General features: G+C 43.1%; 1 protein-coding gene across 3 annotated transcripts in view; it reads left to right on the forward strand.

Annotated features, from left to right (window-relative positions):
* Positions 1-18233, forward strand: part of LOC106587434 (DNA-binding protein RFX7) — a 53662-nt gene extending 35429 nt beyond the window's left edge. The window contains exons 3-10 of one of the 3 annotated variants that reach the window (XM_014175828.2): positions 4631-4713; positions 5540-5578; positions 5727-5849; positions 6594-6710; positions 7869-7953; positions 8184-8391; positions 10210-10508; positions 10717-18233. In XM_014175828.2, the coding sequence (XP_014031303.1) occupies positions 4631-4713; positions 5540-5578; positions 5727-5849; positions 6594-6710; positions 7869-7953; positions 8184-8391; positions 10210-10508; positions 10717-13971 (4209 nt within the window). In that variant the 3' untranslated portion in view covers positions 13972-18233. Of the gene's footprint in view, positions 1-4630; positions 4714-5539; positions 5579-5723; positions 5850-6593; positions 6711-7868; positions 7954-8183; positions 8392-10209; positions 10509-10716 lie in introns of all 3 variants that reach the window. The other 2 variants (XM_014175827.2, XM_014175829.2) reach the window with 2 other exon arrangements.
* The last annotated feature ends 7857 nt before the right edge of the window (positions 18234-26090 follow it).

The following is a 26090-nucleotide window of genomic DNA, read 5'->3' on the forward strand; positions in this document are numbered from 1 at the left end:
CAACCCTGTCCATATAAATATAGTTGAGTTTGTGTTGGTCTTTGATTGTAGTCTGGTTTGAGTATTTGAAAAACATTGACTTGGCCTTACTTCCACTTTGGAAATGTGCTGTGTGAAGTAGTGGGGCTTGTCTGGCAGCAGCAGGGTGTGAAGGACCAATAGTAGTCATGGCTCCTTTGTCTGACAGAGGGTGTGTAACGTAGCCCAGCGTGTCTGTCTACTCTCTTCCACTCCATGAGACTCTCCTTCTAAAAAGGAGAGTCCCGTTGGCTCCACGACGTCTGTCTGTGAGCCATTTTTATTCCCCCCCCAAAATCGCTAACGCTGCTCAGTGGCTGATAACTTTAGCCATTGGTGAGCTCACGTTCCCCTAGCAACAAAGAGGCGAATAGAAAAGACAGAGGGGCGAATACGTCTATTCTTAGAAACCAATTGAACGGGGTGGGGAGCAGTGTGTGTACGTACGCTGTGGCTATGTTTGACGGGGGCTGCTGACCACTACGCTAGCAGAGCCAAGTCCAGGGGAAAGGGTTAACGACAAGGGATTTCAGTTTATCTCAGTCTGCCGGCGCTGCGCACAAACACATCCCCCCCAGACCCGACTATGGCTGTCTGGCTCTGTGCACTCATGCCGTCAAGACATGCTTGTCAACGTCTCTGTGTTGTGTGTTTGAATGTTTGTCCCCTCCCTGCTATGGCACCCAGAGCTTCTTTTTATGGTCATGTGTTGGGTGTTTAGCTCTTTTCCATAATGTTGGTGTCAGAGATGCTGCTCTGGACATTCGAGCTGTTTTGGCTGTCCACTGCAGTCTGCACCACAATGTAAAGCACTGGTCCGGTGGTCTGATGTTCCCTAGCATTGGTGTCCTACAGCAGACACCATGAAAACAAAAGCTTGTTTACGTGAGCTTAACTGCCCGCTCCACTAGCACCCGGATTAGGTATTCCTCGGATTATTGCTACCTCCGATGACTTCCTCTATGGGGGGTGGGTTGGGTCATTGAAATGCCATGGGACTGTCTGTATCCCTTCTGCTTTTAGATGTTGTCGTCGTGGTCCATCAATCGGTCTTAAAATAATAGTGCATTGCACTCACAGCTTCGTATTAAATAAGCTTTATTCATTTGAGTGTTTTTCTTCTGAATTGTTTTTGTAAAAAAAGCAAACAATTAGGTGCTAGAAAAAACAATCGTACCACATGTTGGTTACTGTTTTAAAACAGTGAATATTGTGTACTAGACAGAGCCACCATGGCCCCTTCAGATGAGGATGTTTTTTATTTTGGTGCAAAAGCTCCACGACGGTGCAGCTCATCAAGAATCCAGAACATGATGTGTGAGCCTGCTCCTCCCCCTGCAGGGCCCTCCCGCTCCGTGTTGGAGAGTTGTGCCTGGAGCCAAAGTCTCTCGTCTGCCGCCTTCTACTCCAGCAGAATTTAAATCACCCCTGCCCCGCCCTATCATCTTCCCTATTCCCTTTGAAGCAGCGTGTTGGAGAGGGCTGTTTCCTGTTTGTAGCTCTGGGCCCAGCCATCCTCCAAACACTGAACTGGGTTGGGTTCAACTGGCATTATCCATTGTAGTACTAGGGTAGAGAGCGGGTGAGATACAGATTGTGCTTTGTTTATTTTTTGCGTCTGTGTATTAGCCAATGTGTTTCACAGCTGAGCTTAGGTGTGTTGTATTTATTATGGATCCAAAGCTTTTTACTATCATTCTTTGTCATTGTTTCATAGTGTAGTTTCTTGTTCTTTTTATTCAGTTTAGTCACATGATTTCTCAATTTGCAATACATTTGCCAATCGGTTGTGCAGGCAGACTTATTTGCCATTCCTTTTGCCTCATCCCTCTCAATCATAACATGTTTAAATTCCCTATCAATCTACGTGGATTTAAGTATGTGTGTGCCAGCACGTTTCAAAGCTTGTGTCTGTGTGATTGAGAGGGAGGTTTAAGCAAGAAACCGACAGTGAGTAAGAGTGCAAGCGTGATCCAGTGCTTGCTTGTTTATTTACTGTTGTAAGTTGTACTTATGTGTGGCCACTTGCTGTTGTAGTGCTGCTAGTGCACTGCCCAGGCTGGGAGTGGAGGTGGTCACTGAGCAGTGGAGATCAGATCATGGCGTAACACAGCCCCAAAGCCCCTTTGTCACGACATCTGTGCGACCCCAAAACCCTGAAAATACAAATACCAGATTTGGGCTACCTCGTCTCCTCTGTTTTGGTGGGAACTTTTTGGCATGCCTTCCAAAGTCACTCAGTGAAATAGCTTCCAAATACTGAAACGTTTTTCTCAGTTAATGTTCGTTGATGTGTTGTAAAACACGTCATAGGGCTGTAGCCCAGCTACCCAAGTCTAAGGCGTCTGTGTGACACCCTAATCATCTGAATTCACATGGAAAAGTATGCCTCCAGCATTATTTGACTAACCGCAAATAACTGTCTAAAAAGATAGAAAGTAATGAACTTTAAAATGTATTTTTTCCACCCCCCAAAGACTCTGTCTGTTTGTTAGGTTAGCAGGTATCAGTGTTTGTTAAAGTTCTAACACTGTCCCATGGTAGCTGCAACAACCCCCTCTGGATATTGCAGGGCTCCATCACCTCGTATTTATCCTTATGTTCCTTCAAGGTCTTCTGTTAAGGGGTTTTCACATATAGTCCTCTTTAAAATAACATATCATATGTCTCATGTCTTCTCACACTATTCAAACCACACAATCGAGTTATGAAGCTCTCTTAGCTTATAGATCAAATTTCAAACAAATAATCTGAACTAAAAACTCCACATATATTTTGGTATTTCTGTGCATCTGTAACATAGCTTCCGTCTCTCTCCTCGCCCCAACCTGGGCTCGAACCAGGGACCCTCTGCACACATCGACAACAGTCACCCTCGAAGCATCGTTACCCATCGCTCCACAAAAGCCTGCGCCCCTTGCAGAGCAAGGGGAACAACTACTTCAAGGTCTCAGAGCGAGTGACATCACCGATTTGAAACATTATTAGCGCGCACCCCGGTAACTACCTAGCCATTTCACATCGGTTACACATCCTTGACAAGCGCTAAAATCAATATCCCAAAACCGTATCCAATATCCCAAAACGGCGCACGTTTTTTTCTGCGAACCTGCACATCATCTTCTCTTAGTGGCACCAATGTGAGGATTTATGGCCGGGGGAAACAGTGTTGCAGTAGTCTAGTGTGTGGCGTGGGAATAATGACAAGGGAACCTGAGAAGTTTAGTGTTCACATTGCCCTAAAAAAGGGAACCGGACAGTTGGAATTCTAGCGAACCAAACTCAGACCACCTTTTGAGATGGTCTCAGTTCGTTTCGCTTCGGGGACTCTCTTGAGGGTCCTCAGTTCCTTTTAGTGTTCACACTGCACAAACAATTAAGTGAACTGCACTGAATTTTTTGTTGTTGCTAAAAGGGACCAAGTGTGAAAACATCCTTAGGAGCTCTGTGCAAACCACACACACACACTAACCCCTCGTTGGAAACATTTGTTTGATCTCATTAAGAGATTTCCTCATGGCTTTTGTCATTGCGGCAGGGATGAGGACCCCCTGTGTTGATCTTTAACACCCTGTGGTATTTACTGCACACACACGTTTTAGAAACATTCTGAATCCAAGACTTGTAATTTTGTTTATCCTGATACGTGTCCACATTGATCTTAGCTCGAGCACTGTTTATCAGGATGCTTCCCGGATCCTTCTGAACGAGACCTCATCAAGATCAGTGGTTCTCTCTGTGGCAATTTCCACCCCTTTCCCTCTCTTCCTGGATTTTGTAATCTCTCCTTTACATCCCTAATCTCATTTGCAGGATCATCCATGTTTTTGTTTTCTTGTGTGGGGGGGGGGTATTTGTTCCTGAACATTGTTGTCTTTTAGGGCATTTTCACACACAGTTTTGAACTATAGTTCGAATAAGTTTGATTATTTGTTACAATGTGTTTTGTATTTGGTCCAGTTGGTTTCACATTGCCAAATGTCAAATGAACTAAAACTCCTAAACGAAAACACGTGTCCATGCAAGTCATTTGTTTATTGGACAAAAACATTTTGTTTCGTGCGCTCCTGGGTGCAGATAGTGTTGAAACTAGTCCAACCGAACTAAAGGGGCTGTTTGAAATGGTTGTTTTAGGTTTCACCGGAACTGAAGAGTCTGTCTTACATTTCATAACTGTTTAATTAACATTTTTACACTGATGGTGCCTCAACAAGTCCTACATAGTACAACTAAACACTTAGCTTGCTGTGTTACTCCATCAGAAACAATGAGAGCACCAGACTTCACTCAGTGGAGAGTAGACTAAGAATGGATCATTTAAACAGGAAACGTTTCTGTATTATTCATGCTCTTCAAGCTGGAGTAGAAGGCAACCTGTCGGCCTTTGTGGAATGTATCTTGGTGGATTATTGTAGTAGTGAGAATGAAAAGAAGCCTTTCCTTTCTCATGAACTGGACTGTTTGGTCTGAGAGGGACATCAGTAGAGCACGTTAAGTCAGTGGACTGATAAAGACACTACCATGAACACTACTACTCACAGGGATGACAGAACAGAACTATTAACCTGTTTGTTACTAAATCCCTCTTCTTTCCTGTGCTCTGCTTTTACAGCAAGATGTGGAGATGTTTACAGACATCGAGAAACTCTACCTCTACCTTAAGTTGCCTTCTGGTCCCAGCAACAGTGAAAAAAGGTAATTGATCATTCTTTCATTTGATTGAACAACATTTGTTTTGTGTCATGTCTGCATGTAGTTCCACGCCATTTGCACATGACTTAGCCTGTTGTTCATCTACCCCATGATCCATTAGCCCAGTAGCATAATATAGATGTTCTGCACCCTACCCCATCCCCACATCTACTATGATGCTTGTCAACATTAGCTTGGACTGTTATGTCAAACTCTGCTCGTTATGCTAAACTCTCTCCCTTGGAGCGCAAATAAGCTTTGACTGTTTTTATTTTTATCATTGATTGATTTGATATTGACTTCCCACTTGACTACCACCTGTGTGTGTGTTCTCATTGAAAGTCCTTACTTAATAACTTATTAATAACATCTTTCCTCAACCCTTAACGTTTTACCTTTTAGCAAAATATGTAGATTTGTCTTGTCTTCTCGCTCTAATATATATTTGATCTGTAACACACACATATATATATATATATATATATATATACACACACACACTTAATTCCAAATTGACCCAAACCCCTACTCCCTAGGAATGTGTAGATCTGAGATGATTGGATATGTATTAGGCCTAAGGAATACTGTAATAGCTTTACTTCTGAAGGGCTAAGAGGAATTTCCCCATATTGTTTGAACTTATCCAATCCTCTCACATCTCCCCAAGTGTCCAGGGGCAGTGGCTTGAAGTTAGTTTAGGATCAGCTGACACACAAACACACACGCTGCTCATTGATGTTGTCAATATCATACAATGATCAATTCCTACTTGTTCTCCACATCTAATCCTCAACATCTCCACCCCAACACTCCACACGATGCCCATCAGGACTGAGAGAGGGTCTGCCAGTCCTGGAGAACTGTCATGGTACATAAACCTCTCTCACTTACAACACAGAGACATGGGGGTGATGTGTGTTGGTTGGGTTTGAAAAATGGGGCGGGAAAGGTAGATCCGACAGTCAGGTTATTTACAATACAATCACAAAAACATTTTCTCCTGCTTTCTCTAGCAGTGATCAGAGCTCCATGTCATCAAGCCGCACTCAGCAGATGCACGCGTTCAACTGGATCCGCAATCACCTAGAGGAACACCCAGAAACCTCTCTGCCCAAACAGGAGGTCTATGACGAGTACAAGTGGGTATCTGACTGAGAAAGGGGACGTAGGGAAGTGTGAATCCAAGGGGACTTTGCCCAGCTCGGGTCATTTTCCAATCAATAGCACTGTTAAATACAAACAAAAATCTGTCCTGTTTTCATGTTCTGGGAAGGGACACCACACCAATTTAGAAACATATTGATAGCACTGTGTACAAGTATTTTAGGGAGTTTGGAATACCTGATAGGTTCAATTCCATACCAGGTGGAAATACATGGATTTACTTTTGAGTTCCATGAGTACTTGTCTTCTAAGAGGTTTCACAAGAACAAGGTACACATTTGTATGGCCGTTTTATTTTATATCATGAGATGCATGTTATGAAAGTACATAACATTTGGCTGTTACTAAATAAATAAACCTTTGCCATACATACACTGCTAGCTATAAAGGATCTACATACTGCCATCCAAAGCACCAATATAAATAGATGCAGAAAGGATGGGAAAAGATGTGCACCATGTGTTGGTAACACTAGAACGGAAAGTCTGAAATGCTATGTGACTGTTACGTAACACAGTTTGACGTCCTCATTCACTGCAAATGAAAGTACTAATAATGGTTCAGATTTCTTTGGGAACGTCTTCACCCAGATGTCACTGTTTTGATATGATTGTCTTTATTTGATATTTAACAGTTTATTTGGTTTTACTGAGATTTCCAATGCCTTGTTTACTGTCTGTCTGTCTGTCTGCCTCTGTCGTTTTGTTTGTTTGTTTCAGGAGCTATTGTGACAATCTCTGCTACCACCCACTGAGTGCTGCGGACTTTGGAAAGATCATGAAAAATGTATTTCCAAACATGAAGGCACGTCGACTTGGCATGAGAGGCAAATCAAAATATCCTTCACTGGAATGGTTTGTAGCGAACAATCTGGCCTCTCTGGACTCTGGTCGCAGAACATCTGTTGTCTCAGTTCATGGAGCGTCTAAATATAGAACTGAAATTAAATCAAATAAAGCGGCCTCTGCCTGGAGAGCAGTATAGTAGGACAGAGACACTTAGGGGAATCACTGTGTTCTTGACCTTCAGGAAACAATTTGTGAAATGTCTTTTCCATGAGATCACGACTCTAGACTTGGCAAAGCTACAGTCTCCAATGAGATTAGGGTCCGTTAAATTAGTAAAGTGACAAGTGACTTCGTCCTTATTTTGTTGAGGTGGAGTTAGAAAATAGAATAGTATAAAATACTTGCATATGCATGCAATTTTTATTTTCAATGCAGAATCGTTCTGAAATGGACCTTGTTTTTATATGGCGGTTGCAATAGCAACTGAAACTCAAAAGTCAAATCGAACCAAATCAGAACATCTTGAGCTGTGGCTTGCTTAGTAATCTATATCGCTTTTTTTAAATGAACTATTTTCTGTTTCCAAATGTAATACACACTCTACAAAGGTACAAGTTAATTCAAGGTCACAGTCTTGGAACTATTTGTCTATTTTATTATTTGTTTTGTGTGAGAGTAAGTCATTCATAACTGTGCTATAACTCTGAGTAACTCTTTGCCTGGTTGTGAGAGACACCGAAGTGTATGCAAGTGTTCAGCAGGGAGCACCTGCTGTCACTCTCACACACCAGCATCTGATAAAAGGCTAGCTCTCACCACAAATCCACAGAGCCTTATTTTGGCAGTGGAGTTGGTCACAGCTCTAAAGGTTGGCGGGGGAAGAGAAGGTTCAGTGGGAGTGTGAGAGGCCTGAGGGGCTGAGGGATTAGTAGTGGAGTGACTAGCGACTGATGCTGGCTGGGAGATAGCTGTCTCAGCTTCGGGTGACAAGGCTGTTCCTCAGATCTGTCTGAGTGACAACTGACCTTCTGCCCTGAGGTACTTTTCTTACCCTATCCTGTGGGGAAATCCCAGTCTCTTATGTCTAGAATGGTCCCTGAAGCCCTGCTCTTTACAGACAAACAACCAACACATTTTAGCAAATCCATAAATTAACTCTTAAATGTTTGACAGTTTAGTGTTTTTGACCTTAACCTCTGCTCTCACATACTGCTATAGTGGACTGAGGAAGAAAGCCTTTGTCCACATGCCATCTTTACCCAACCTGGAGTTACATAAAACAGGGGATGGGGTAAGTTGTCTGTCTGCCTTCCTCTCAAGGTCTTTACCTTATTTATTTTCTTGAAAATCTATTTAAATAAGAAATGTTTGCCTAACTGTAGTCCAACCATAACATAACTTTATTTAATGTAACGTGTTAAAGGACCACATTTTGAGGCGTCATATTGAACTAAAAGTTATACAGGGATATATACGACTATAATTCTTAACACCTGTACATGTGCCCATGTTGTGCTTCAGTGTGAGGTGCTGGAGGCCTCAGGTCAGCTGTGCAGTGCGGAGGAAGAGGTGCGCTCTGCGGCCTGTGGCCTGGTGTGTGAGTGGGCCCAGAAGGTGCTGAGCCGCCAGTTTGATGCTGTGGAGGACCTGGCTCGCTTCCTCCTCAACAGCCACTACATCGGCACCAAATCTGTGGCAGCCCTCACGGTCATGACTGGTACACCAACAGGTGACAATACAATACAGTGCATTCGCAAAGTATTCAGAACCCTTGACTTTTTCCATATTTTGTTGTTACAGCCTTATTTTTAAAATGACTAAGCAAAAACAGGTTTTTAGGTATTTTTGCAAATGTATTAAAAATTCTAACTGATTTACATAAGTATTCAGACCCTTTACTTCGTACTTTGTTGAAGCACCTTTTGGCAGCTATTACAGCCTTGAGTCTTCTTGGGTATGACGTTACAAGATGGCACACCTGTATTTGGGAGTTTCTCCCATTTCTTCTCTGCAGATCCTCTCAAGCTCTGTCAGGTTGGAGGGGAGCGTCGCTGCAAAGCTATTTTCAGATCTCCAGAGATGTTCGATCGGGTTCAAGTCCGGGCTCTGGCTGGGCCACTCAAGGACATTCAGAGACTTGTCCCGAAGCCACTCCTGCATTGTCTTGGCTGTGTGCTTAGGGTCGTTGTCCTGTTGGAAGGTGAACCTTCGGCCCAGTCTGAGGTCCTGAGCGCTCTGGAGCAGGTTTTCATCAAGGATCTCTCTCTGTACTTTGCTCCGTTCATTTTTCCCTCGATCCTGACTAGTCTCCCAGTCCCTGCTATTGAAAAACATCCGCTCATCATGATGCTGCCACCACCATGCTTCACCGTAGGGATGGTGCCAAGTTTCCTCCAGGCGTGATGCTTGGCATTCAGGCCAAAGAATTCAATCTTGGTTTCATCAGACCAGAGAATTGTCTTTCTCATGGTCTGCGAGTGCTTTAGGTGCCTTTTGGCAAACTCCAAGCGTGATGTCATGTTCCTTTTACTGAGGAGTGGCTTCCGTCTGGACACTGTACCATAAAGGCCTGATTGTTGGAGTGCTGCAGAGATTGCTGTCATCCTTGGAAGGTTCTCCCTTGTCCACAGAGAAAATCTGGAGCTCTGTCACAGTGACCATCGGGTTCTTGGTCACCTCCCTGACCAAGGCTCTTCTCCACCGATTGCTCAGTTTGGCCTGGCGGCCAGCTCCATAAAGAGTCTTGGTGATTCCAAACTGCTTCCATTTAAGAATGAGGGAGGCCACTGTGTTCTTGGGGACCTTCAATGCTGCAGACATGTTTTAGTACCCCAGATCTGTGCCTCGACACAATCCTGTCTCAGAGCTGTACGGACAATTCCTTGGACCTCATGGCTTGGTTTTTGCTCTGACATGCACTGTCAACTGTGGGACCTTATATAGACAGGTGCGTGCCTTTCCAAATCATGTCCAATCAATTGAATTTACCACTGGTTAACTCCAATCAAGTTGTAGAAACATCTCAAGAATGATCAATGGAAACAGGATGCACCTGAGCTCAATTTCGAGTCTCATAGCAAAGGGTCTGAATACTTATGTAAATAAGGTATGTTTTTTTTATTTTTCATACATTTTCAAAAATGTATAGAAACCTGTTTTTGCTTTGCCATTTTAGAATAAGGCTGTAACTTGATAGTCAAACTTCACTTGTCCTTTCACTGCCTCATGTATGATGAACAGTGAAAGGTTTCCATCTAGTGGCAGATTCTTCTCATTGACCTGCTACAGTGCATTTACATACCACCTCCTGTCACTCCCTAAAAGCCATCCCACTAGGTACAGATGTCAGTTCAACATCTATTCCACATTGGTTTAACGTCATTTCATTGAACTTATGTGGAAACAACATTGATTCAACCAGTGTGTGCCCACTGGGATAGTTATGCTTTCTGCAAAATAGAAGCTGCTCTGCCTAGGAGGACCATGACAATTTGTTAACCCAAAATATGTGTTAACCTGTTTCTGTCTTCCTCTCTCTTCCCTTTAGGAGTTAAAACGCCACTCCCATCCTCAGCATTTGCACCTACAGCTGAAGCCCACTTCTTCCAGTCCCAAGTGAAGACCCTGCCCTCTCCCTCCATCGATGCCAAGCAGCAGCTCCAGCGGAAGATCCAGAAGAAGCAGCAGGAGCAGATGCTGCACTCCCCCCTCCCCGGAGAAGCTCAGGCCAGGCGGGCTGACGGGGGCACGCCTGGGGTCGGCTCCATTACCTGTAGAAGCCCAGCCCTGCTCTCCCCACATCCCACCATTGGCATTATGGTAGCTGCAGTCCCCAGCCCCATCACGGTAAGCCAAGCTTGTATTCTACTTCTGTTTGTCTAAGCTGACTCTATCTTTACAGTGTTCCTGTTACTCATCTATACAAGTGACAACTTTGTGTTGCCTATATCACGTGCAACAGAAGCTATTCATGACTGGAGTTATGGAGGTGTTGCATACTTTTACATCTTATTAATACTTTTTTGTGTCATGTTTTTCTTTGCTGAAAATGCAGGTACAAAGGAGCAGGCAGCTGATGTCCCCCAGTCCTGTGGGAACATCGGAGGGCAAGATTTTGCCTGTCAACTTCCAAGTGGTGACCCAGTCAATGCAGCCTGTCAAGTGTCCCAAGACCCCTCAGAATATCCCAGCCAGCCCTGTGGGGGACCGCTCTGCCCGGCACCGGTATGCCCAGATCCTGCCTAAACCCTCAGCCACCAGCGCCATCACCCTGCGCTCGCCCCCCACCCTGCTCATCACCAACAGCCCCATCAAGACCGTGATGCAGCCCACACCCCACATCAGCTCTGTCAATGTGGTCAAGATGACCACCATATCCCTGGCTCCCAACTGCAGCACTACATCCACCCTAACCAACACCACCTTAAGGCCTGCCTCTGCTGGCATGGGCAGCACTGTAGCCCTGGAGGAGAGCAGACCCAGCCCACGGGCCAGGAGTGGCTCTGCAGCCCCTATCCTATCCCCCTTAGCCAGGTCAGGCCGGGCCACCACCACCCCTACCATCGACATCAAGATGATGGAGGGTGAAGCCATAAGTGAGGGCAGTCCGGCCCTGGGTGCTAGCAGGCTTACTATGACTCAGGAAGCTGCAGGGGGCCAGAGGGCTGGAGGAGCTGTACCAAGGGCTGCCAGTGTGCCCACGCCTCACACTAAAGGCTCCCTGGGACTGGAGGTAATGGCTGGAACCAAATGCAACGTAAAGTCCTCTTTGAGCAACAACCCTGTGGCAGCTACAGCTGGTAGCAATAATAACACCAATAACGAAAGCACTTTGTATTTGACGGTCTCCAATCAGAATACCAGCACCACTCTGTCACCCAATGGCGGCACTGTTGCCACATCACTCATCGCCTCTAAGAGCCCCAGGAAGCGCACAGGCGTCGGCCCAGAGTCTTATCCCACGCCTGTCAAAAGGGTCTTCATCTCCCAGCAGCCTCTTGGGGGTTCCGATGGTTACAGACATGGGATTGGTGCAGGAGTGAAGAAACTCCCCAGGGCAGGAACCCCGGTCAGACCTGAAAGTGCACCAGCCATCGGTAAAGTTACTGTGAAACTGAACTCCACTGTCCCAACTCCAATCCTGTCACTCTCTGATTCCCCCATCGAAACCAGAGGCTTCCAGACTGTTGTCAAGCCACAGAACTCCGTGCAGAGAAGAGACACTCCGACCACCATGGACACTAGCAGCATCGGCAACGTTAGTGCCCCGGCTGGTCATGCACGAATTCAGCACCCGCAGCATATGACGGGTAACATGCAATCCATGCCCAACAGCTCTGCCCTACTGGAGCAGTCTGCTGTGAGTGACCTAAGGAACACCATGTGGGTCGGGGGCCAGCTGGAGGGAGGTAAGCAACAGCAGCAGCAGGCCTACGCCCAGCAGATCACAGACCACAAGCAGGTATCCACACCGGTCATGGAGCCCCTGGCCATGATGGGCCAGGCCCCAGCCTCTAGCCAGCTCTCCATGCAGACAGACATGGACTACTTCCATTTCAATGATGACGATATGACCCAGGACAGCATTGTGGAGGAGCTGGTGCAGATGGAGGAGCAGATGAAGCTCAACAGCAGTCTGCAGGCCTTCGGAGCTGATGTGACAGTGCAAGGCCATCAGTCTGTAATGCAGGGCAACATGATGTCCTCCAACCAGACAGTGACCCCTTACTACCAATCAGTACACAGCAGCACCACCCCTATCCACACCCCTACTCCAACTCCCACATCCACCTCTGAGATGATGGGAGGAGGCCAGGGCTTGACCAGGGAGAGTCCCTGCTCCCGCATGGCCCCTACCACCCCAGTGGACAGTGCCCTGGGGAGCAGCCGACACACCCCCATCGGCACTCCACACTCCAACTGCAGCGGCAGCGTGCCCCCCAGCCCTGTGGAGTGCAGGAATCCCTTTGCCTTCACTCCCATTAACTCCAGCATTACAGGCTACCACGACGGCAGCATTGTCTCCAGCAGCCCCGTCAAGCCCATGCAGAGGCCCATGGCTACTCACCCAGACAAGGCCAAACTGGAGTGGATGAACAATGGTTACAACAACAGCGGGGGGAACTCCATCAACGGCATAAGTATCCTCCCCAGCTATCAGGACCTGGTTGACGACCACTTCCGAAAGCCCCATGCCTTCGCCATCCCTGGTCAGTCCTATCAGTCTCAGACGAGGCACTACGGCCGCCTAACACCCATCTCTCCGGTGCAGCAGCAGGCAGCCAGTATGGCCAACCTGAACAAGCAGGAGGGCTTCGCTGTGCCCGCCCCTCTGGACAACAAGGCCACCAGCACATCCTCAGCAGGCGGGACCTTCCGCTGTCGTAGTGTGAGCCCTGCCGTGCGCCAGCGAAACCTGAGTGGCAACCAGGGCCTGCAGAACATCCCCCGAACAGTGGTGTCCCCCTTCACCTCCCCCGTGACCCCCGAGATGATCAACATCTTCGCCAACAGCCATGTGGATGTCAGCGTCAGCAGCATGGCACAGAGGAGCCAGTCTGTGCCTGTCAACGTGATGATGCAGACGGAGGTGCTGCCCATGCAGGGCCAGACCAACAGCAAAAAGATCACCAACGTGCTCCTGAGCAAGATGGACGGGGACAGTGACGACGCGGTGCGGGGCCTGGGCATCAACAACCTGCCGTCCAACTACACAGCCCGCATGAACCTCACCCAGATCTTAGAGACCACGCCCAGCTTCCCCAGCAGTGCCAACCACCAGACTCTGATGACTTCCAACGCTCAGAATGCGTACGAGTTTCAAAAGCCTGGTTACCTCATGAAGAACTCTAGGAACGAACAGATGAGTCTCTCAGCAGGTGACAGCCAAGCACAATCAGCTACTGGAGAACAGCAGCATCAGCAGAGACAGCCAATGTTGCTGTCCCAGAAACTTCAGCAACAACAGCAGCAGCAGCAGCTAGATTTCAGCACCACCGTTAAAGACCTCTTAGTGGACGGCAGCCATACTCCTGGCAATCGGCTCGTGAGACAGGTGTCAGAACTCAACGCTGTGGGGTCTGATTTTCGACTGACCTCTGATCTTTCCAGTAGCATCAATGACCTGAACAATTTGGACACAAACCTTCTGTTTGACCCCAATCAACAGCAGGGACAATATGAAGACTCTACACTGGAGGAACTGAAGAATGATCCACTGTTCCAGCAGATTTGCAGTGAGACTGCGAATTCCAATGGATTTGATTGGCTGGAAAGTAAAGACCAGCCCACAGTCGGGTTAATGGGTTAATATGGGCTCTGCTTTTATTTCATGAGTGTGAAATTGTTTTTAAAAATCATCTTTGTAATTATTCACATTGACATTGTATAGCACACTGCAACACTCTGGAAACAATGACTTTTGTCCAGTCTAAGTGCCAGGCTGAACATAAATGATCACTCTTACAAATATGCTGGTTTTCTCTCTCACAGCTCATCGCTGGTGCTGACTCATCCATTTCTCCCTCTTTAGACATCAAGTCATTCAAGAGCATTTAAATGAAGACAGTAGTAGAACAAGTAATTTTACATTTTCAGAAGGACAGAGGATATGACGAGATCTCTTAAAGATTACAAACATCTATCATTTCGGTTAATATTTTTGTTCAGAAGCTCTTGACTAAAACAAGAGGTTTGGCAAATAATTGGCAACTGTTCCTCCCTCTGTAAATTGTTTTACTTCCATTGAGATAAAGTCTATCTTCAGATCTATCAGACAAATCATTTGGAACTGCTTTAGAAGCATTCTGTTGTGCAAGAATGTTAAATGGGGCGTATGTTCACCTAATATGCCCCTGTACATCTCAATGAAGAGTTGAGATACCTAGGCTATTGTATGTACAGTACATGACCTTGAGAGGGCATTTGCAGTAGCATGCAGTGGTACTAATGTTTCTCATTGCCGGTTTCAAGTCTTCTTAAGGATGCAGGTGCTTCCAGGTGCAAGACAAATCAATGTTTTTTTAAAAATCCCCCATAATCTGTAAATAAAAATCCATGTTTTATATATTTCCACACTGAGGTTGGAATAATACTGTGAAAATTAAATATAGCCCTTTTAAATATTGCCCTTTTAGTGTAGGAGCTGTTTGAAAAGACCGCCTGAAATTTCAGCCTGTTTTAGTGAGATGGAGTTGTGGCCTGCATGGTGACATCACCAGGCAGTAAATTTTGTTAATAGACCAATAAGAAAGAGTTCCAAACCTTCTGCCAATAACAGCTAGTTTTTAGGTTTCCCCTCCCCACTCAGTCCTAGCAAAATTCTTGGTTGAGAATTTGTTCTTTGCCAAGAAGCTCTTTTTGTTACTTTTTGACCATTGTTTTCAATTAAATCACACTAAGGTACTTAAAGAAATGATTTGATATTGAGATAAAAACAGCTGCGTTGGACCTTTTAACATACATTATTTGCAATGATATTGAGGCAAACTAGTTCCATTCTCTCAGAATTTGTATTTTTACAAGTAGGAAAACAGCTGTTTGAAAAAGAATCTATGACTCTACAGAATATTATTCAAACTATAGATTTAAAGGTCAAGATATACTGTCTGTATACGAAACTTGTCAGAAGATGTCTGATTGTCCGTTTTGCTGACACGTTATGCGAACTTTACAAATAAGATATTGACCACTCAAATTCCAGTGTGCATGGTACAAAAACTGTAGGTTAGGAAATCGAGATTTGAATTTGATTGATGTACTATGGCTTTTCACCTTTTCAAATTTCCTCATGTCCCAGTAGTTAATGCACTTTGAGTACAGCGAAACTGAGAGCAGGTAGCTGAACAACAAATGTTATCTGTTAATGTTGTCATTTTTTAGGCTTGCTTCACACACATTTTGCCCTGCTGACATTCTTACTGTAGTTGAGCTCCCCAGTGTCGAAAGGATTGCTTTGTTTGGAATAGTATGGGTTTATGAGACTTAAAACAATCATAATAGAGATCTGTAATGGGGATAGCTTGCACTTTAGTGGCTGCAGAACTAAAGGGAATGGACTTTAAGATGGAGCTCAAAAGACAGTTAAATCTTGTATTTAAACCATATAATGCAGAAGATGACCTTTTTCACCTCTTGAGTTTTTTAAGACTTGTGTAGGGCACTGGTGGGGATTGTTTTATTTACCTTCTTTGTGACTATTTAGCAGGTATCATCTTAATTAAAATAAATATATTGATTTAAGGAAGTGGAGGAATATAGGAATTGAACCTTATGACACCCCTATACCAAAGTGTATTGACTGGAGATGACCCTGCCCTGTTTCAGTCATGTATCTATTTGGGGAAAAAATACTTTCCTGGTTCTGATTTATTTTAAAACTATGCATTTTTTTACTTATCAAAGCGGCTGCTACTGTCAAAGTAGGTTACTGCAGGTTTATGTAAATGTATGTCGTTTTTGCCTTCTCTTCTTATTTGTTTCATATGTGTTACATACATTCAGTAAAAAATGTGATGCATATGAAGTAATTTAGATAAAATTTGATAGTTTTCCTTCTATGGTAAATTCAAAAATATTATGCCATTGGATATTCAAAGTCCTTCCTATAAAAAGGGCACGAAAGTGCATAATTTACTGTCATACATTGAAAGCTATTCCCCTTACATTAGTCTAGATCCAGTAGAAAATGCAACATTTTAAGGAATACTGTAATACAGAATTACATAAACATTTGTATAAATTGTAATTTTCTTCCCCTTGAATAATGTTCTTGTTGAGTGCATTAATGCACTGCATTTTATTCTAACAGTAAAGGGACGTGTTTCACCTGGAGACAAAAAAGGCATTTAGTGGTAAAGTACAGGTCATCTATTACAGGTTTAAATAGCTTATAGTAGTGAAGAACAGTGTGTGAATAAGGCATGCAACTCATAAAGGGAATAGCTAATTGGCCAGATCCTGTGGTTTTTATGGGCTTTTAATCTTCTGAGCCTTATATCCATACCAAAGAAAAACTAATTAGTGAGAGAAAAAAAGCATTAAATAGGATTTTTTTAGAAGAACCCACAAATTCCCAGCGTTTGCCTGACATCAGTCAAATACCTTTTATATGGTCATTTGGAATTGTCCTTATTTCAGGTGGGATGGTTGAAAATAAATAATATGAGGAAATTTTGAAACTGGCAACTGATCTGTAGCACTGGAAAACATGCTGAAAACCACACTACTGTTCTGGTTTATAAAAACCAATGTAGCAGGACAATATTGGGGTTAATTCAGTTGACTGTTGTAAGTGTTCCTGTCATTTTGAATCCCACAGTTTGTAAATATCAAAGCTCTGACACTGTATTGTTATAACTTAAACTGGTTCTGTGCACCCTCTGAAATGCTATATTGGTGATTTTGGATCAGGAGCCAGCTAAACTGTGCTTGTGTGTTTGGCTGCTGGCGCCCTTTCTTGTACAGATAATGCTGTTTTTTCTAAGCTTTTTTTGTTTTGTTTGCTTCCTGAGATTTATATTGGTTGTTTTTTTTTACAGAAGATGTCTGCTTCGAGTGAGAAAATAGCATGGGTATTTAAAAAAGTATTATATATTACCAGGTTGCATAGCTATCTTTCTCTGACAGATTTTGTGCCCAGAACATTGCAATGGACATCAGAATGTCATGGTTAAAATTTCAACAAGCTTTGAAGGTTCATGTTATTGCACTAAACATTTAATGAACCAAGGCTTTGGCACCTCTTTTAGGACAAATGCATCAATTGAAGCCCCCCAAATATTTTTTTAAAGAGCTTAACTACGTGAAAAAAAATATTTAGAGAAGTGTCAATAAAAAAATATGAACGCTAATTGTCTTGTGTAGCAATGTACATTAATCTCAATGAGATACATTTTTTTTTTTTTTTTTTACTTCATTCTCATACATGAGAATATGAAACTCAATTTAAAGAAACATTTTAACAAATATTCTCAAATAAATCTTTCACCATGTTAAATGATATGTGTGCATGTTTGTAGAATTCTATTGTACAAAGTATTTGTAACCACTTTGCTGTAATTCAGGATTGGTCCTGTCAATCTGAACAGAAAGGTATAGCGACTCACAAGTTACTTGCATTGTTTGATGTTTACTAATTCAGATTAATATTTGTTCTGTATGTTCAGGTTTTGAATCTGTTCTGTTTATTTAGATGTTTTTACTTTTTTTATGTAACTCTGTGAAGAAATATTTTTTTCTTTCAGAAACCATTGAAAATAAGCACTGATGTTTGTACTTAAAAGAAGACGAACCCTGTCTGTTCTTTAAGTACACAGGGGCAGCTGAGTCCTGTGCTGTACCTTTCACAGACCTGGTATAAAGTCCCTTTAACCCTCTTCTTCATCTAGACCTGTAGAAATACCCTATGCCGTCTTGTTGTTGTCTAGTGTACAGCAGACCGTACAGTAATTTGATAAAGTTGCTATAGCATTTCAGCAAAGTTTCCTTCTTTTTTAATTGAAAGTGCTCACTGATGTTGAGATTTTTTTTAAGGGTTTTAAAAACCAATAAACTTTTTTTTAAGTACTTGGATATCTTGGTTTCAATTGTTGTTTTTTCACCCTCTACATGCATTGACATTCCCTTCACTCAGCTAGAATCTTCTGGTTTGGTCCCACAAAGGTTTCATCCCCAGAACTGACTAAAGTGAAGATTCAAATAAATATATATTTACTTTACTGTTAATCCCACTTTTTGTATCCAGTGTCCTTTTCCTCACCATAGCTTAAGTTATTCAATATGGAGCTAAAAAGATATGGTGTGCCAAATACCACATTCCATAGATCCTATATCTATTCTAGTCGATTAAGTCACATGAGTGGAAGACTATGGTTTGAACTGATCTTCTTGAATCCTGTTCCATAGGTGTTATAGAAAATGTTACAGTACCACAAAATGAACAGAACCCCACTTGTGGGAAGTGTATTCCCAATTGTTTTTTGTACGTTTTAGCATTTTCGATGTAAATGTGATGTTCCAGAGAGTGGCTAATCTGTAAACAGCCTGATGCAGCTCATAAGGAAACATTGCACATTTGGCATCACTAGCACCATCTGTCTTATAGATTTCAAGCCTCTGCTGATAAGAGTTGGCTAGTAGAAGAGCAGGGAAAAATGTCTCCTAGTTTTTGTAAACTGTTTATCGCCCCTATGCTAATTCATATACACTGAGTGTACAAAACATGACAGACTGACCAGGTGAATCCAGATGAAAGCTATGATCCCTTATTGATGTCACTTGTAAATAAAGGTTAAATTAATAAAAAATAGTTAAATCCACTTCAATCAGTGTAGAGGAAGGGGAGGAGACATGTTGAAGGATTTTTAAGCCTTGAGACAATTGAGACATGGAATGGGCAAGACAAAAGATTGAAGTGCCTTTGAACAGGGTATGGTAGTAGGTGCCATGCGCACCAGTTTTAGTGTGTCAAAAACTGCAATGCTGCTGGGTTTTTTCACACACAACAGTTTACCATGTGTATCAAGAATGGTCCACCACCCAAAGGACATCCAGCCAACTTGACACACCTGTGGGATGCACTGGAGTCAACATGGGCCAGCATCCCTGTAGAACACTTTCGATGCCTTGTAGATTCCATGCCCCGACGTTTTGAGGCTGCCCTGAGGGCAAAGAGGGGGTGCAACTCTCAATATTAGGAAAGATGTTCCTAATGTTTTGTACACTCCGTGTAGTTCTATTGTAAAAATGGCAAGAGGAGAGATTACCATTTGGCTTAAAGAGCTTGTCTGCAAAGAAACACTCCCAATTAGAATGTTCTGCTGGTGAGAATGTTCCATTACGTAATGAACCAACTTGAACAGACTACTGTGCAACAACAAACAGCGTAATTGGTCTGGTAAATACAATGTCTCACTCCATTGTCTGTTTTTGGAGTTGTTAGCTTGCTGATACTGAACTGAGAATCATCTAAAATTCCCAATGATGTGGTAGTTAATTGATTTTTGTAAATGTATGGTAACTGAGGGAGAACAGCTGAATCAAGACTTGAACCCAGGGCAAGTGTTACTACCTCCCAAAAAGGTCAAGATCTTTTGGTAGAGGACATATCCTCCCAATTATTACACAGTGCACTCATCGTTATCCTTTATAAGCAGAAACTGGCTTAAGTTGAGAGCGAATGTTACATTTTACAATGCTGTCGCCATGATTTGATTAAGATGATCCTTGTAGAACACTTTCTGAATTTGAAAAGTATAGTCCAAGTCCATCAATCATATTTCTCTTTTTTACTGATTTTAAATTTCTTGACTTTTTATACAGGTTCCAGCAAGGGACAGCATGAACGAAAATACTTATAAGCAAGGTCAATTGGATCAAGTATCTATGAATGTAAACAACCGGTTGAAGGTCGTATAATGCCTGCCTAGTGCTCCTTTCTCCCATCTCATGGAATGGGGGTTAGCCTGTGTGTCATTCAACTGGTTTCCTAAATTATGATAACTAAGTAATGCTTGTCTCAAGGTAACCCATTCATAGACGCTAACTACTTTTGGCTCCTATTGACGATAGTATCTTCTGGCGGGGGGAGTTTTGTTAAAAGCCCAGACGCTCGTTCTGAACGCTAAAATGTATCGCTTGCGGTACAGTTTTTGAAACCTAAAGAACGTATCTTTCATATCAGCAAGAAATAATTATACTTTTTTTAAAGGTTAAATTACTACACACCTTTTATAGGGTTAGGGTTCCCACACGGCCATATTTCAATTTTACCACGCTTGTTTACGAAAACAAATCACATTTTATTTGTCACATGCGCAGGCGTAGATAACCATGAAATGCTTACTTACGTGTCCTTTCCCAACAATACAAAGTTAAAAACTACGATTTTTTTTCTAAATAAAATATAGTAACGCAATAAAATGCCAATAACGAGGCTATATACAAGGAATACCGGTACCGAGTCAATGTGCAGTAGTTGAGGTAATATGTAGTGTGTGTGTGTAGACTACGTATGTAGAGTACGTATGTATACAGTACCAGTCAAAAGTTTGGACACACTTACTCATTCAAGGGCTTTCTTTATTTGTACTATTTTCTACATTGTAGAATAATAGTGAAGACATCAAAACTATGAAATAACACATGGAATCATGTAGTAACCAAAAAAGTATTAAACAAATCAAAATATGTTTTAGATTTTAGATTCTTCAAAGTAGCCACCCTTTGCCTTACATTTACATTTTAGTCATTTAGCAGACGCTCTTATCCAGAGCGACTTACAGTAGTGAATGCATACATTTCATTAAAAAAAATTCCCGTACTGGTCCCCCGTGGGAATTGAACCCACAACCTTGGCATTGCAAACACCATGCTCTACCAACTGAGCCACACGGGACCACAATGATGCCACAAAGCTGCCTTGATGACAGCTTTGCACACTTGGCATTCTCTCAACCAGCTTCACCTGGAATGCTTTTCCAACAGTCTTGAAGGATTTCCCACATATGCTGAGCACCTGTTGGCTGCTTTTCCTTCACTCTGCGGTCCAACTCATCCCAGACCATCTCAATTGGGTTGAGGTCAGGTGATTGTGGATGCCAGGTAATCTGATGCAGCACTCCATCACTCTCCTTGGTCAAATAGCCCTTACACAGCCTGGAGGTGTGTTGGGTCATTGTCCTGTTGAAAAACAAATGATAGTCCCACTAAGCGCAAACCAGATGGGATGGTGTATCGCTGCAGAATGCTGTGGTAGTAGCCATGCTGGTTAAGTGTGCCTTGAATTTTAAATATATCACAGATGGTGTCACCAGCAAAGCACCATCACACCACCTCCTCCATGCTTCACGGTGGGAACCACACATCCGGAGATCATCCATTCACCTACTCTGCTTCTCACAAAGACACGCCGGTTGGAACCAAAAATCTCAAATTTGGATTCATCACACTAAAGGACAGATTTACACTGGTCTAATTGCTCATGTTTCTTGGCCCAAGCAAGTCTCTTCTTCTTATTGGTGTCCTTTAGTACTGGTTTCTTTGCTGCAATTTGACCATGAAGGCCTGATTCACACAGTCTCCTCTGAACAGTTGATGTTGAGGATGTGTCTGTTACTTGAACTCTATGAAGCATTTATTTGGGCTGCAATTTCTGAAGCTGGTAACTCTAATGAACTTATCCTCTGCAGCAGAGGTAACTCTTTTGCGACTGCACTTGAAGAAACTTTAAAAGTTCTTGAAATGTTCCAGATTGACTGACTTTCATGTCTTAAAGTAATGATGGAGTGTAGTTTCTCTTTGTTTATTTGAGCTGTTATTGCCATAATATGGGCTTGGTCTTTTTCCAAATAGGGCTATCTTCTGTATACCACCCCTACCTTGTAGCGTTTGAGACACAATTTATTGGCTCAAACGCAATAAGAAGGAAAGAAATTCCACAAATTAACTTTTAACAAGGCAAACCTGTTAATTGAAATGCATTCCAGGTGACTACCTCATGAAGCTGTTTGAGAGAGTGCCAGAGTGTGCAAAGCTGTCATCAAGGTGGCTACTTTGAAGAATCTAACATAATCTAATGATTTGCTTTTCCTGTAAAACCTTTTTGAAATCGGACGACGTGGGTCGATTCAGGAGAGGTGTATCTCTAAAAAAAAAAAAGAAATTATTAATTTTTTTAATGCTAATTGGCGATATGATTTTTCGCTGGATTTTGATCCCGCTAACGGGATCAGACGCTGAAGAGGTTTTAAATATACTAAGTATCAAAAGTAAAATTAAAAATCATTTCAAATACCTTATATTAAGTAAACTAGACTGCACCATTTTCTTGTTTTTTTATTTACAGATAGCCAGGGGCACACCAACACTCAGACATCATTTCCAAATGAAGCATGTGTGTTTAGTGAGTCCGCCAGATCAGAGGAAGTAGGGATGACCAGGGATGTTCTTTTGATAAGTGCATGAATTGGACCATTTTCTGTTCCTGCTAAGCATTCAAATGTAACAAGTGGATGTCAAGGAAAATGTATGGAGTAAATTTAGGAATGTAGTGAAGTATGTAAGTAAAAATGTTAGTAAAAATAGTCAAACATATAAATAGTAAAGTACAGATACCCCCCAAAAACGATTTAAGTAGTAATTCAAAGTATTTTTTACTTAAGTACTTTACACCACTGCGTTTGTGTGTTTGGACCATGATAGGTTGCACCCCTGAAGGGCACCCGTGTTGGGGATGTGGCGGATGTGCTGTTGCCTATCCTCACCACCTGGGGGCATCCCATCAGGATGTCCAGGTTCCAGTTGCAGAGGTTGGTGTTCAGTCGCAGGGACCTTAGCTTAGTGATGAGGGCCCTATGTCATTCAAAGCTGAGCTGTAGTCAATGAACAGCATTCTCACATAGGTATTCCTTTTGTTCAGGTGGGAAAGGGCAGTGTGGAGTGCAATAGAGATTGCGTCATCTGTGGATATGTTGGGGAAATTGGGAGTGGATGTTTGGGGTGATAGTGTTGACGTGAGCCATGATCAGCTTTTCCAAACATTTCTTGGCTACAGATGTGAGTGCTATTTAAATTTTTTATTGTATTTTTTATTTCACCTTTATTTAAACGCCAGTTGACAACAAGTTCTCATTTACAACTGCGACCTGGCCAAGATAAAGCAAAGCAGTGCGACAAAAACAACACAGTTACCCATGGGATAAACAAACGTACAGTCAATAATACAATACAAAAATCTATATACAGTGTGTGCAAATGTAGTAAGATTAGGGAGGTAAGGCAATAAATAGGCCATAGTGGCGAAATAGTTACAATTTAGCATTAACACTGGAGTGATAGATGTGCATATGATCATGTGCAAGTACAGATACTGGGGTGCAAAAGAGCAAAAATAAATAACAATATGGGGATGGGGTAGTTGGGTGGGCTATTTACAGATGGGCTGTGTACAGGTGCAATGATTGGTAAGCTGCTATGACAGCTAATGCTTACAGTTAGTGAGGGAGATATAAGACTCCAGTTTCAGTGATTTTTGCAATTCGTTCCAGTCATTGCCAGCAGAGAACTGGAAGGAAAGGCGGCCAAAGGAGGAGTTGGTTTTGGGGATGACCAGTGATATACCTGCTGGAGCGCGTGCTACGGGTGGGTGTTTCTATGGTGACCAGTGAGCTGAGATAAGGCAGGGCTTTACTTAGCAAAGACTTATAGATGGCCTGGAGCCAGTGTGTTTTTGTGACGAATATGAAGCGAGGGCCAGCCAACGAGAGCACACAGGTCGCAGTGGTGAGTAGTATATGGGGCTTTGGTGATAAACGGATGGCACTGTGATAGACTACATCCAATTTGCTGAGTAGAGTGTTGGAGGCTATTTCGTAAATGACATTGCCGAAGTCAAGGATCGGTAGGATAGTCAGTTTTACGAGGGTATGTTTAGTAGCGTAAGTGAAGGAGGCTTTGTTGTGAAATAGGAAGCCGATTCTAGATTATATTTTGGATTGGAGATGCTTAATGTGAATCTAGTTTATAGTCTAACAAGACACCTAGATATTTGTAGTTGTCCACATATTCTAAGTCAGAACCATCCAGAGTAGTGATGCTAGTTGGGCGGGCGGGTACGGGCAGCGATCAGTTGAAGAGCATGCATTTAGTTTTACTTGCATTTAAGAGCAGTTGGAGGCCACAGAAGGAGTGTTGTATGGCATTGAAGCTCTTTTGGAGGTTTATTAACACAGTGTCCAAAGAAGTGCCAGAAGTATACAGAATGGTGTCATCTGCGTGGAGATGGATCAGAGAATCACCAGCAGCAAGAGCGACATCATTGATATATACAGAGAAAAGAGTCAGTCCGAGAATTGAACTCTGTGGCACCCCCATGGAGACTGCCAGAGGTCCGGACAACAGGCCTTCCGATTTGACACACTGAACTCTATCTGAGAAGTGCTTGGTGATCCAGGCAAGGCAGCTATGGGGCGATAGTCATTTAGACTGGTTACCTTGGCATTCTTGGGCACAGGGACTATGGTGGTCTGCTTGAAACATGTTGGTATTACAGACTGGGTCAGGGAGAGTTTGAAAATGTCAGTGAAGACACTTGCCAGCTGGTCAGAGCATGCTCTCCATACGCATCCTGGTAGTCCGTCTGGCCCTGCAGCCTTGTGAATGTTAACCTGTTTAATGGTCTTACTCACATTGGCTACGGCGTGTGTGATCACACAGTCATCCAGAACAGCTGGTGCTCTCATGCATGGGTCAGTCTAGCCCTTGATCATGACTCTCAGTTCCATTACACAGTCATTGGACGAAGGTGTCTTCTGTTGGGGGGAGTTTTGTTAAGAGCCACGGCACTCGGTCTGAACATTAATACACATCTCTTGCGGTATGGTTTCGGAAGCATAAGGACCTCATGTTTCATATCGGCGAGAAATAATACAAAAATGAAAAAAGGTTACATTGATACACACCTTCAACACTGCTGTGTTTCCATGTTACAGTGCTTGTTTACAGAAAACCGACGGAAGTGGACTACCCGTGATAATTAGCTACAGTATCTGCATCTCCGAACACCTGTGCATAAACGGAAGACAGACGCCACAAACGTGTTGTCACTGAAAAATACTGTTGGCTGCAACGGTGGTAAAACCAGTTAAAACAGTGTACAGTAAGTGTGTATTTTGATTTGTGAAATTATTTTAATTTGATATGAAAGTAGAGGGATTTATGTTTCTAGAACTGTTCGACAATTGAGAATCGGTACACGTTTAGATGGAGTATTTGGCTGTTTAGGATTCCAGAGCCAATATGCCCTTTATAAAGAACAGGTCCTTGGACCAAGGAATAACGTTAAGCTCCTTCAGTCCAATATTGGGCTAGGTTCAGTGTTGCTTGTCTCGAAGCGAGCATAGAAGGCATTTAGCTTGTTTGGCTCACGCCACTGGGCATCTTGCGGCTGGGTTTCACTTTGTAATGCGTGATAGTTTGCAAGCACTGCCACTCTGACAGGCATCAGAGCTGGTGTAGTAAGATTCCTGTATTGACGCGTTGCCTGTTTGGTGGTTCGTTGGAGGGTGTAGCGGGATTTCTTAAAGGCGTCCGGAATAGTGTCCTGCTCCTTGAAAACGGCAGCTTTAGCTTAGTGCAGATGTTGCCTGGGATCCATGGCTTCTGGTTGGGATATGTACGTACGGTCATTGTGGGGACATCGTCGTTGATGCACTTTAATGAGCCAAGGACTGATGTGGTAAACTCCTCAATGCCATCGGCTGAATCCCAGAACATATTCCAGTCTGTGCTAGAAAAACAGTCCTGTAGTTTAGGACCACTTGCGTATTGAGTGTGTCACTGCTTCTTATTGTTTTTTGGTGGGGGAGGGGGGCTTGTAAGCAGGAATTAGGAGGATAGAGTTATGGTCAGATTTGCCAAATGGAGGGCGAG

The sequence above is a fragment of the Salmo salar genome, chromosome ssa26 (genome assembly GCF_905237065.1).
Source record: "Salmo salar chromosome ssa26, Ssal_v3.1, whole genome shotgun sequence".
Lineage (NCBI taxonomy): Eukaryota > Metazoa > Chordata > Actinopteri > Salmoniformes > Salmonidae > Salmo > Salmo salar.